Source organism: Anastrepha obliqua, chromosome 3 (assembly GCF_027943255.1).
Source record: "Anastrepha obliqua isolate idAnaObli1 chromosome 3, idAnaObli1_1.0, whole genome shotgun sequence".
Classification (NCBI taxonomy): domain Eukaryota; kingdom Metazoa; phylum Arthropoda; class Insecta; order Diptera; family Tephritidae; genus Anastrepha; species Anastrepha obliqua.
The window spans coordinates 38,782,407-38,794,696 of record NC_072894.1 but is presented as its reverse complement, the minus strand read 5'-3'; the positions used below and the strand labels follow the sequence as shown (position 1 = coordinate 38,794,696).

The following is a 12,290-nucleotide window of genomic DNA, read 5'->3' as shown; positions in this document are numbered from 1 at the left end:
TAGGCCGGCAAAAATGAAAATCAGTTTATTCTTTTGCATTTGGAAGCATGTGTTTGTAACTTCATATATCACATTTAACAGCTTATGCAGCTAATATAGTTTCTGCTTGGAAAAACGCGTCAAATACTTACAAAATGAATTCTTCTCGAGTATTACTAAAATGTGAAGCAAAGAGGCGAATATTATCATATAGTCATATTATTAAATACAAAATATATTCATTTATATGGAATTATTTATTTTTAATGACATTTTTTTGGACATCATCTGAAGATCATATCTTGTATCATTTAAATACTGGAATAATTAACCACATACTTACAAAGATATTTGTTCATAGCTATTGCTATTAGTCATGAAAAAATTATACAAACTATCTTTCTGCATTAATTCACCCAAAGGTTCTAATTAATTTTTTATAAAATGCTATGTATTTGTTTAATTTGCTAGCAGAAAGCTTGAATATTTAAAATTTTTTGCATTAATATTATTTCCTTTTTTTCTCACGTTAATCACAAGGCTGAAGAATGAAATAAATACCAATTAGAAGTATCAATACTTCAGAGGATTCAGATAGCCAAGTTGCTTGTCCAAGACAAGACACTTGGTGGTCCTAAGACCCATTGTGATACCTGCTTGTGATTTCCATCCCCTAACTAAGTTGCTTTAACCACTTAGAGCTTTTTAACTAGTCCCTCCAGTGAGATATTTTGCAAATTTCACAGGCCTTCAAAGAAATAATTGCCAAAATAATTTGGCACGGCTTCTTTGAAGTGCAGGACAATAACAGAAAAGTGATATACCGACTCAATTATTTTATCATCTCCACATCTCCTGCAGAAGTCATTGTAAGGTGCACCCGTTAGACAACTGTGAGTACGATGGTAGTTGTTCATTTTGTCCTTTTAAGATTCCTTTTTGGCCTAGGTGCATTGGAAACCCTGCAGTTAGTAGTCAGATACCACCTTCTATTGCTTTCCGCGATTACGCACGAGTCAGTTTGCTTAAAGGACTAGGGTTATTACTATTATTTATATATGATATATATCCCGGCCGGGCGGCCGCCGTAGCCGAATGGGTTGGTGCGTGATTACCATTCGGAATTCACAGAGAGGTCGTTGGTTCGAATCTCGGTGAAAGCAAAATTAATAAAAACATTTTTCTAATAGCGGTCGCCCCTCGGCAGGCAATGGCAAACCTCCGATTGTATTTGTGCCATGAAAAAGCTCCTCATAAAAATATCTGCCGTTCGGAGTCGGCTTGAAACTGTAGGTCCCTCCATTTGTGGAACAACATCAACACGCACACCACAAATAGGAGGAGGAGCTCGGCCAAGCACCTAACAGAAGTGTACGCGCCAATTATTTATTTTATTTATATATCCCCTATATATACAATGTACCTTTAACTTTATTAGCGAACTGGCTAGTTTTGCCTTCGGTGCTAGATGATTAGTAAGTTATGATTAGTGATGAGTTGATCGATAGAACTCAGTTTCAAGTGAGTTATTACTAATTGTTTGATCAAGGTAAATAGCCTCGAATTAGTAATACTTAATACAATATTTCGATTGCGCTTCTTCCTCGATTTGTCAAATGGAACTTTATGCTATCCTGCAAAATATTTGTATTCATGATGTTTGAGATATTTAAATTTACTTCCATGATGTTTAGATTATGCCGACTAAAAATATGCGATGGGTTTTGTGAAAAACTGGCCTGTTTAAGTCAGATCGTTATTTGAAAAGAAACCCCTTGCCGCCAATAGGCCTTGACTCGGATATGGGAACGCATTTAAACCTGTATGTGAATAAGGTCAATTATTACCAGAGTATAAGTACTCTTTTCACTAAATATGGAATCACGGTTTCTAAACAATAAATTAAGTGCAGCTATTCTGAAATTATATTACTAAAGAATTTAGTGAAAACTCCCTCATACACATTTTTTAGTGAAATTTATCAAACTAAACATGTGCCACTTGCAGTTCTCAATTCAATTAAAGTTTTTTTTTAAGGAAGTTTGGTGAAAACAAAACTTTACCGTAGAGTTAGGAAGAAATTTCAGCCTAGTTACAATATTATATATTATTTGTACATCATCAGTCCTCACTCTTATGTAGCCTTTAATTCTATCAAGGGACTATAAAGGGTGAACCCCGTTTTATTCAAAACCATCTTGGAGTTTACGTGTATGAATATTAGAATGCAATATTTAAACTTTATTTTGAGTATAAATTGATATCCTCAGAAAGTCAAGTTTTTGAGAAAAATAGGGGTAAAAACGCACATAAATATACCGGACTCATATCAAAAAATAAAAAAACATGTACACCCATTTAGCTCCATTGGTTGAGTATAATGGTCAAATTCACTAGATATTGCTCGGAATATAAGTGAGAGAAAACCATAATTTTTGTATAGTAATTAAAAAAGAAAATAATAAATTTTAACATGATTCACATCGCCAAGTGGCAACGGCGGATAAAGATCCAGCGGCTACGTTGGCTGGGTCATGGCGTCCGAATGGATACAAACGCTCCGACTCTGAAAGTATTCGATGCGGTACCAGCTGGTGGTAGTAGAGGAAGTGGAAGGCCACCTCTGCGTTGGAAAGATCAAATGGGCAAGGACTTGGCCTCACTTGGTGTGTCCAATCAATGTGGCACTTTTACGCCACTAAAGGCATCTCAAGTCGGATGGCTCATCCTACAGAGGTACCGATTTGTTGATTACGTCAGGAGGCTGTCGTGAGGAATAATCTCAACCGCCTATTACATTTGTTCTGCTATATTTGATCAAAATGGCAGTTGTTTTTGCTGCTGCGTTTATCCATCGTCGTTCCCGCGCATCCAATCAATGTTGCAAAGTTCTACGATAATCTGTGCTGTAAAATCTTGTACCACACTCCACTTTTCGTCCGACGCAAACATTTCGGAGACTAGATTATAGGGCGCTAGAAACATACCAGTTTTGTTTGCTAGATCATCAAGCCAACGTCTCGGTGTTATCGACAAATCGTTAATCCGTGGAATTGATCTATGAGTCCATCGACCTTTTGTTGATGGATCCAAAATTGGTTAACAAGATGAGTGTAGCACGTATGTGTATGAGATTGAAAGATACGATCATATATCACCATAGCAAAATTAAAACTCCGGGCTGCAGCATTATGCGCTTTTTGGTGTCTATAAACTGCATGTTATATCTACGGGCCTTGGTAGTCTAGCTTACGTGTACTAGCCTGCCAACCCAGAGGTTGTGGGTACGTGGAAACCCACCTACAGCACGGTCCTCGGACTTTTCCAAATTTACCTACTTTCTCTGTTTCTAGAACAAAAAATAAAAAAATTAAAAATCTCATCCCTCAAACTAGAAAAAAACTTATTCTTTCCGCCCTTGACATCCTTACTCCCGCACAATATGTAGCGCATATTTGCAACCATCTGTGTGATCCTTCTGATAGAAAAATGTGGCACACAGATGGCGCTCCAAGCAATAAGAAGGCATTCTTCCTAAGCAACGACAGGTGGGCATTCCTACTATTTAACACTGAAAGCGGCAGGCTAATCACCTACCCTGTCAGAAATCAAATAGATTGACGAAATCAACGCAAGACAACTCTTGTTGAGCTCCTATGCTCCCCAGAGGAGTGAACAAGGAACAAAATATCTACATTGTTATAGTTCAATGTCCCTTAAGGCTTAACTAGATTGGTTGCACCAAAATACAGTTCATTTTCCTTTGGTCAACTGGTTTTCATTAGCGCCGTATGAATGTGGAACTCGATTCCTGAAAGTCTTAAAGCCGTACTGAATAAGATGAAATTTAAAAAGTGAATAATTGAGTTAATAAATCTTTTGCTTCGGACTACAAATAATCTTGGCGTAGAACTTTGCCTCTTCTTTTTCTATTTCTTAGCTTCATCTTCATTTAATTTTTAAATACTCATACATTTTGGTTTTTGTTTTTTTTTATTGTCAAATTATGTTAGCATAAGATAATAATTGTTTGTTGTTGTACATATAAAAGACTGAAACGTCTTAGCTGTATAAAAATATAGAAAGCAATATGAGATATGTGTTTAGTTTGAAGATTCTTCCATGCTTGTCATGCATTGACACAACTATTCTGCCTAATTTTATTGTATTTTTACTTCCACCTACAATTTTTAATTAATTACTAGGAAAGGCGCAAAAACAAATTAAGTACTATGACTTATATTTCCTCTGAGACCCGCATTGTGAACCAAAATTAACGAACTAAACACATTTCAATGGAGGAGCCCAAACTAAAAGATAAACGCAAATTGATATGCAAATTATGAGAGCGGCTTCTATTTTTTAATAAATATTATTTTCGCAGCACATTTTGACAAAACTATTCAATAGCCTTACAACGAGCAAAGTCATAAAAATCTAGTACAAAACACATTAGATATATTTCATTCACTTTGTCAATTATTTATGGACATATATTAGATGAGCTTGCTTGTGTTTGCTACGACTGATCCTGATTTTAAGCTTGAAATCATTGCACGCTTTTTTGCACGATTCTTCATCCATAGCATTTTGAGTTGAACAATATTTTTTGTCGTTTCAATTTTAAAGAGGAGTCAACTCCGTTTTCCTAAATCTTTGTTAGACCATAAATATGTATGTATGATAAAAGTTTGCTTAAAATGAGCCTGTTTAAATTTTTTGCTAGACCCTTTTATGGTTACGCTGGATGTAGACGGTTTTTACAATATTTCTTATTTGGCTTGCGCTAGTCTTTTCTTTCAATTACTGCATAACAATAGTCTGGTTAGTATGGGTTAGCCTTATTTTTACTTGTGATTGATTTACACTACTTAAAATGATTATTTTGCGGTTTTGTTTCTAATTTTACACGATTTGATTAGAATGATTTTACCTTACTACTACTCTCAATACAAAAATTAAAACGTAAAGCTACTTATCACAGACCTATTCATAATAAACTAATTACAACTTTGATTTTTTTTTGCATTTTTGCAAAATTTGCAAAATGTTTTTTCCTTTTTCAAATATAACGGCCACTCCGCAACATTGCTAATCTACATTTGTCTACTGCGCTGCTCCAATAAAACCAACTAACAACAATCGCCTTACTAACTACAAACATGTGAAATACCTGCAAAACAACAATAAAACTAAAAAACATGCTTGAAATTAAAATTGAACTGAATTGGATGTGTTTGATGCACGAATGAAAAACAAAAACAAAAAATAATCAGGACTTTACATTGGACTTTTACTTTCGTCAATTTTGGACCGATCCTCGTTTAGCGTATAGAAAACGGCCTGGTGTAGAAACACTATCGGTTGGATCTGAGTTCATAAAAAATATTTGGGTACCTGACACCTTTTTTGTAAATGAAAAACAATCATATTTTCATATTGCAACAACAAGTAATGAATTCATACGTGTTCATCATTCTGGATCAATAACACGAAGTATTAGGTAACAAAAAATTCAATTTCTTACTATTTTTATCAGAAACCAAACCAAATTGTTATGATTTATTTAACTATTAAACAAAAATTATAATTATTTCGTTTTAAATAAGTGTCGTGTGAGTTTAATGAAACAATCTGCAAGCCAGGGCAAAAAAGAAAGCAAAAAAAAAAAACAAACAAAAAAAACTTTTGTTGCTGTGTCTTGTTCGGTGTGAATTTCCAGTTTTTCTTTGTATATACATACACATAAGCATTACTACTACTAAATGTCGTTCTATGTGTTTTCGTTTATTAATTTTACTACTATTATTTGTTGTAAATGATCAAATGGGCACATAATTTTGTTCGAAGTGAGTTCAATTGGCAAAAAAATAAAAAAAATTATACGTACCAGGAAATAGATATCAAAGAGGAAATTAGCATCACTGTAAATATACTCAATTCTATGTGAATACATTCTAAAATTTGTAACACTACAAAAACAAATATTTTTTCTTGTATTGTATCTTTTAAAAATTGTTTTTTCAAAGTACGTGATAAATTCAAGTTATTGTAGGTCAATCTTAAAAAGTATAATTTTAGTAATAACAGGATAAAGTTAGTTGGTTAAACTTATAAAGTCAATTTTATACCACTTATGGAAAAATAGGATTTCCCATTTCAGTGTTTCCAGGTAGGTTTTAACGGGCTTGGCAACGTGAGGCCGAGCGTTGTCATGCTGTAGAATCACTTTTCATGCCTCTCCGCGTACTGCGCCCGCTTCTCGCGCAGTGCTCGGCTCAATCGCATCAGTTGAAGTCGATACTGATTCCCAATGATTGTTTCGCTTGGTTTTAATAGTTCATAATAAATAACACCAACTTGGTCTCATCAAAAACGTAGTATAACCTTCGCAGCGTGAATATTCGGCAGAGGCGACGATGTAGAAGCGTTACCAAGCAGTCCCAATGACTTTCTTTTCTTTGGATTGCTGTAATGAATCCATTTTTCATCACCTGTCTCAATACGATGAAGAAACCCTTCCGTTTTTGCCGCTGGAGCAGTTGTTCACAGGCGAAAAAACGACGTTCAACATCACTTGGTTTTAACTTATAAGGAACTCAGGTCCTCTGTTTCTGAATCATTCCCAAAGCATGCAAACGCTTGTAAATGGATCGGCGGGTAACTCTTAATACTGAAGCAAGCGCTTCTTGCGTTTGACACGGATCCCCATTGCGCAATGTATCGAATTCAGCATCTTCGAAGGTTGGCCTTCCTTCACGCGGACGGTCGTCAACATTAAAATCACCCTCTTTAAAGCGACGGAACCAGTCTCGGCACGTTGTTCCACTTAAAGCAGCATCTGCATAAACTTTTTGTATCTCTCGATGCGCTTCAACCGCCGTTTTTTTCGAATGAAAGAGGAAGTAATGACGATTATTCGGCACAAAATCAGACATTTTGACAAAACCAAAAGTATATGACACCAAAAGAAAACCACTAATGTGTCGAAGCAGTTTGTTTACCATATGTCTAAGCTTGGTTTATGACGTTTAGGTTATGTTAGAATAGGCTAGTAGACAGTGCTGGCGGCATTTATTAATCTTAGGTGTGCACCTAATTGTAAGCATAGGTAGAGATGCTAAATTAGTTGAGTTTGGTAGGCAAAGTAACCTGCAAGAAATCTAAATTCCGCCTTACTTAATGGATTCGCGTCATTTCTAAAAATTGCTTTGGGCCATGCATCGCTCAGAACATTTAAACGCCTCCTACAATATTTCTTCCCAAGCCTAGAAGTAAAAATCTTCATCGATAAAACTTGGGCAGACGTTGCTAAGCCATCCAAAGTATGATGCTTCATATAGCCAAGGTTGACTGCTTTAGTCTGGAAAATATTTCATATAGCGATCTGAAATACTTGTGATCAATTCCATAAAAAGATACAGTCGAAAAAATATTTCTTTTACAGTTAGTTAAAACAAAGACAGCAAAGGGTCTTTCAAAAGTGACGCCTAGATGTCAGTAGTGAATAATTTGAAGACGGTAACTTTTTTTGTGTCATCTCTAATATTTTCAAGTAGATGAGTAGGTGAGCCATTTTGCGCGATAGAAATGTGTTAAAATTAATAAAATTTATTATGCAAATGGATAATATTTAAGAGCAATATGTCGCAAAATTCGAGTTTTTTTTTGGTGAGAATAATCATCCAAATGGTTGACAATTCACAGGTTGGTGAGAAAATTTAAAGAACCTGCAAGAATCTTAATTTTTACGAGATTTATTGTATTTTAAAACAATATCTAGGCGCGCCTTTGGAAATACCCTTTGTGAATTGAGCAAACTTTATACATTACAGTCGTTCATCGTTACATACCTAAATATACACATACATATATGTTTTGTACAAAAACCAGCGAAAATCTAAGATAAGAAAGATATAATAGCAACCACAGTGTACAGTGTATTTTACACCGTAAGAGGTTTGCACTCTCCCGAGAAATATTTTCTACTACCTTTAAACAAGAATCTGTCCAAAAGAAAAAGAAAATATATACATATATAAAAGTATATCTGTGTATATATATATGTACGGAAAAATGCATAAGTGTTTATGAAGACAAACGCAAATTTGGAGTGAAAGAAATCATGACAACAAAGGCCATGTAACCGCATTCAAGAAGGACATGAAATGCGCGTGAGTTATTATGATTACACAGAAAAATGATGGCGCGTAAGTAAGTCGTTCGTTAATATTTAAATGTTTTTAAATGTACTCTTTGCTGGAGGAGAAAAGGTATTGCCAGTGGCATACAACTTTTAAAAGTACGCTCAGCTATGCATACTTTTTTTAGTTTTCTTTCATATAATCAAATCAACACTAACATACGCATACATATACTCGTACATACATATCGATAGAAATATTAGATATGCGAAGTCATGCACGCAATTTAAAATTGAAAAGTATAAATAATTAAATTGAATTTGGTTGTATTGTACATTTTAGATCCAGGAAAAGATACGTGATTTGGTTTATGCCATAACTTAAGTTAATGCGGCTTGCTGATAAAACATACTCGTAAATCTATTCAAAACCTGCCAAAGTTGTTTTAGAAAATATTTAGTTGCGATTTAGCGCCGATTAGTGTATTATTTATTTTGCCTTTAGATATACTAAAATACATACTATACAAACGTACTTATTGTAAATCATAGAAAATACTCTAAGAATTTTACAAAGCAAACCTTTAACAATCCAATTGAACTCGCTGCCACACCATTTCACATTTATGTTTGTGTGTGAAGGAATTTAGTATACTGAAATATGCAATATCAAATCTATTTACCTATTACTTAGCTGCGCTAAAGGATATTCAAGCAAGATTGTAAATAAGAACTATTTGATAAAGTAAAATGATTTAGAAAAATTTGCATATATGATGTTTAAGTGTATTCGGAAACACAAATAAGTGCCCTAGGAAATGATCGATATTTCCCTTTTGTAATTTTTTTTTTATAAAAACATTATTTGTTTGAAATGATAAATATTTTTATTTAATATTGCTACCAGTCACTCCATTGATTGCACCTCAGTGTTATTCTGCAAATGAAGAACAATCCAGCATCTCGTACATTATGCGTTGTTGGCGGATTAAATCAATTCTTTGAACAGCCTCTCGGGATGCAAGCATTTAAGCTAGCAGTTCAGAGTTGTGGATGTTGATTAGCGTATACGTATATATATATATAATACTATTATATATAAATAAAGGGTGGTTAAGTTTTAAGGGCCGGTGTTGATTTTGAACAAAATACATTTTTTTTAAGAAATTATTGCCGCGGCCTCGGCGGCACACCTCCATCCGATGGTCCAAATTTTCGATGACGCTGAGGTATAATTGAGGTTTTATGCCGTTAATGTGCCGAATTATCTCATCCTTTAGCTCTTGAATTGTTGCTGGTTTTTCGACGTACACCTTTTCTTTCAAATAAGCCTAAAGAAAGAAGTCCAACGGTGTTGTTGACATTTAGGTGTTGTTCACATTCAGGTGTTGTTCACATTCAACATCGACCCTTGAAATGTAACCACCCTTTATATATATATATATGTATATAATTGACGCTTATGAATTTATTGATTATTTGGCCGAGTTCATTCTCCTATTTGTGGTGCGCGTCTTGGAGGTGCTCCACAAATGAACGCACGTAGAGTTTTCAGCTCACTGTAAACAGAAGATTTTTTTATGAAGAGCGTTTTTATGCCAGACATACCTTTGGAGGTTTGCCATTAGCTGCCGAGGGGCGAGTGCTGCTAATAATCTGTTTCTATCATTTGTTGTTTCATACCCGGAGATTCTGTCATGCCTTGGATTACCCTGTTTCACAATAAGCTCATCCACTACGAAAATCTACTCATATTTCGTTAGTGGACCACAATCACTGAAGTGGTGTCTGTCTCAAAATGTTTCTTTGCCTCGTTACCAGTATTTATATTTCAGTAAAATCTCGAGCAACTGCCTCGATCTGGGTAGCAGATGCTACACAGCATACACCTGCTCTCACATACTATACAAAATTGATTCCTTTCGACCAGTAGAGTCCATGGTATTATACCATCCGCAAATGCAATTAATTTTCACATCAGTCCTACCTAGTTGACCCACATAAACTTTCTAACATTACGGATATGCGTCTCTAATGCATGGTGATTTCTAAGAATAACACCCCAGATATTTGGGATTTAAACAACGGATCAGATTCAAATTTGATTCAATAAGCTCAAGTTTTATGATCAGAATATAAGATCGACTTTTGCGTCATGAAATGCTGAAAGCAAATGTCATAAAGATTTTTAGAAAATATTATGTACATATATAGGTACATATGTAACTAGCTTTAGTAAGGAATATTGACATTTTACTTGTGATTAGCAATAGATTTTTCCATATTAAGCAACTATACCTCCGGCCTTCAGTTATCAAAACCAAAAGAATCTCGTCTGCTTGTACGTCTGCTGCTCAAAGGCGCCATACAATTGTAGGCCCCTTCATTTGTGGAAAACTCAGCAAGACGCACAGTACAAATTGGAGGAGAAACTCGGAAAAACTCAAAAGCAGCGGAGGAAAGTGACATCCGTTAAAAATAAAATTATTCCAGTTATTTCTTAACGTTTTAGTGCTTGAATATCCTTTGAGTGTATATCTTGCTTGTGTGTTAAAAAGCTTATTACCGGTATTATATTTTGAAATTTTTGAAATGTTGCATATACCTATTGATGTTATATTTATACTTTTATACAGCAATATTTAAAAAGAAAAGTATTAATTTTTAAAATGTGTTCCAATATTAGACAAATTTTTAATATTGCCCTGCTGGATACATTCTTACAGGTTAACTATTACCGCGTCATGCCCAATGAATCTTCAGTATTTTCCTATGGATCGGCAATTGTGTCACATAGAAATCGAAAGCTGTGAGTAATATTTCTATAACTGCTCATAACACATACATACATACGTAAAACCTAATTAAGATATTCGTAACTTATAATCTATTCAATTCTATTATTCTACGCTTAGTTTAGGCATACTTAAATCAAAGCCTTAGTTGTATGTATGCTGCTATACTTAGCCAAGGCCATAGTTAGTTAAGTATATTGAGCTGAAAATGATTTGAACTATAAATAGTATGTACTTATCCAGGTATCAAACAAAAGTTTGCCAAATATCGAAAAATTAAAATACAAATTACCATTATTTCATAGAAAGTTGTGAAAGTTTTAGGCAATATTTCGAGTCAATACGAAAAGACTTGCAATACTGGTTGAAACTGGTTCAAAATAAAGTTGATATTTTAAGCAAATGTACTTGAAAATAATCTATTTTACATTTTTACAGCTAAAAAAATCGAAAGCTCTAGTGAAAGCTTTGTACTTAACATTCATTTGTAGTGAAGGCTTATTAGTTTAGGCCTTCAATCGCAACATATGGTTAGATAATTCATAGATAGGGACTGTAAACGGTTTATGGATTATTTAGTTTAGTCATAGCTAAATGCTTAAAATGTTTTAGTTGCTCTTTGTTATTTTTAACAATAGCAAAAAGTTTTTAAACAGTTTAAGAAATATGTAAAACTGCACTCCACATGAAACCAATTTGGTCGTAAAGAGCCAAAGCTTAGAATGATTTTAAATCCTTTACAAAAATGGAAATAAATAAAATATATTTAGTGAAATGTACTAATTGATCAGTGAGTTCGCCATTTATATATTTAGTAAAGGCAAGCCAAATACCACCTCGAATGAAAAGACACAGTATTCGACTCACTTTTAAAACAAGAAGTGTTGTGACTGAAAGCTTTTAAGGCTTTGGGAACTATACAAGGGAGAAGTGTTTTAAAGCTCTCGTTAAGTAAAAAAGATAATATACCATTTTATTATTGCGACGAAGTTTGAGTCAAACATTAGACGGTAGTTTCCAATTAATAGCTCAAAATTAAAGGTGGATTTACTTAATTTTTTTTAGTGAAATACTAAGGGTTATTCTTTTCTGAAATTAATTTTGCTTATAAAGAAGGCTTATTAAATTTTGACAGGTCTCCAAAGTTCCTAAATCCAAGTTTAAGTATAATATAATATATAAAACAAAAAAATGAGTTCACTCAAAATAAGATTTTAACGCAACTTAGTGTTACACTTAGTTCTCACAAACTACTTTATATTTTACTGGTTACATATTTAGCCATCTATATAGCAATAAAAATACACAGAAAGGCTTTTAGAAGCCGAAAAGCTCCAAACGCTGTTCCTGGAAAGTTGACTGCTTTGAACTTA

The 12,290-nt window shown here is 34.0% G+C and overlaps 1 protein-coding gene across 2 annotated transcripts in view; it reads left to right on the top strand.

Annotated features, from left to right (window-relative positions):
- LOC129240570 (gamma-aminobutyric acid receptor subunit beta) overlaps window positions 1-12,290 on the top strand; it is a 115,412-nt gene that overhangs the window by 62,254 nt on the left and 40,868 nt on the right. For both annotated transcript variants that reach the window (XM_054876470.1, XM_054876471.1), the window contains exons 4-5: window positions 5,256-5,482; window positions 10,849-10,931. In XM_054876470.1, coding sequence (XP_054732445.1) covers window positions 5,256-5,482; window positions 10,849-10,931 — 310 coding nt within the window. The remainder of the gene's footprint in view (window positions 1-5,255; window positions 5,483-10,848; window positions 10,932-12,290) is intronic.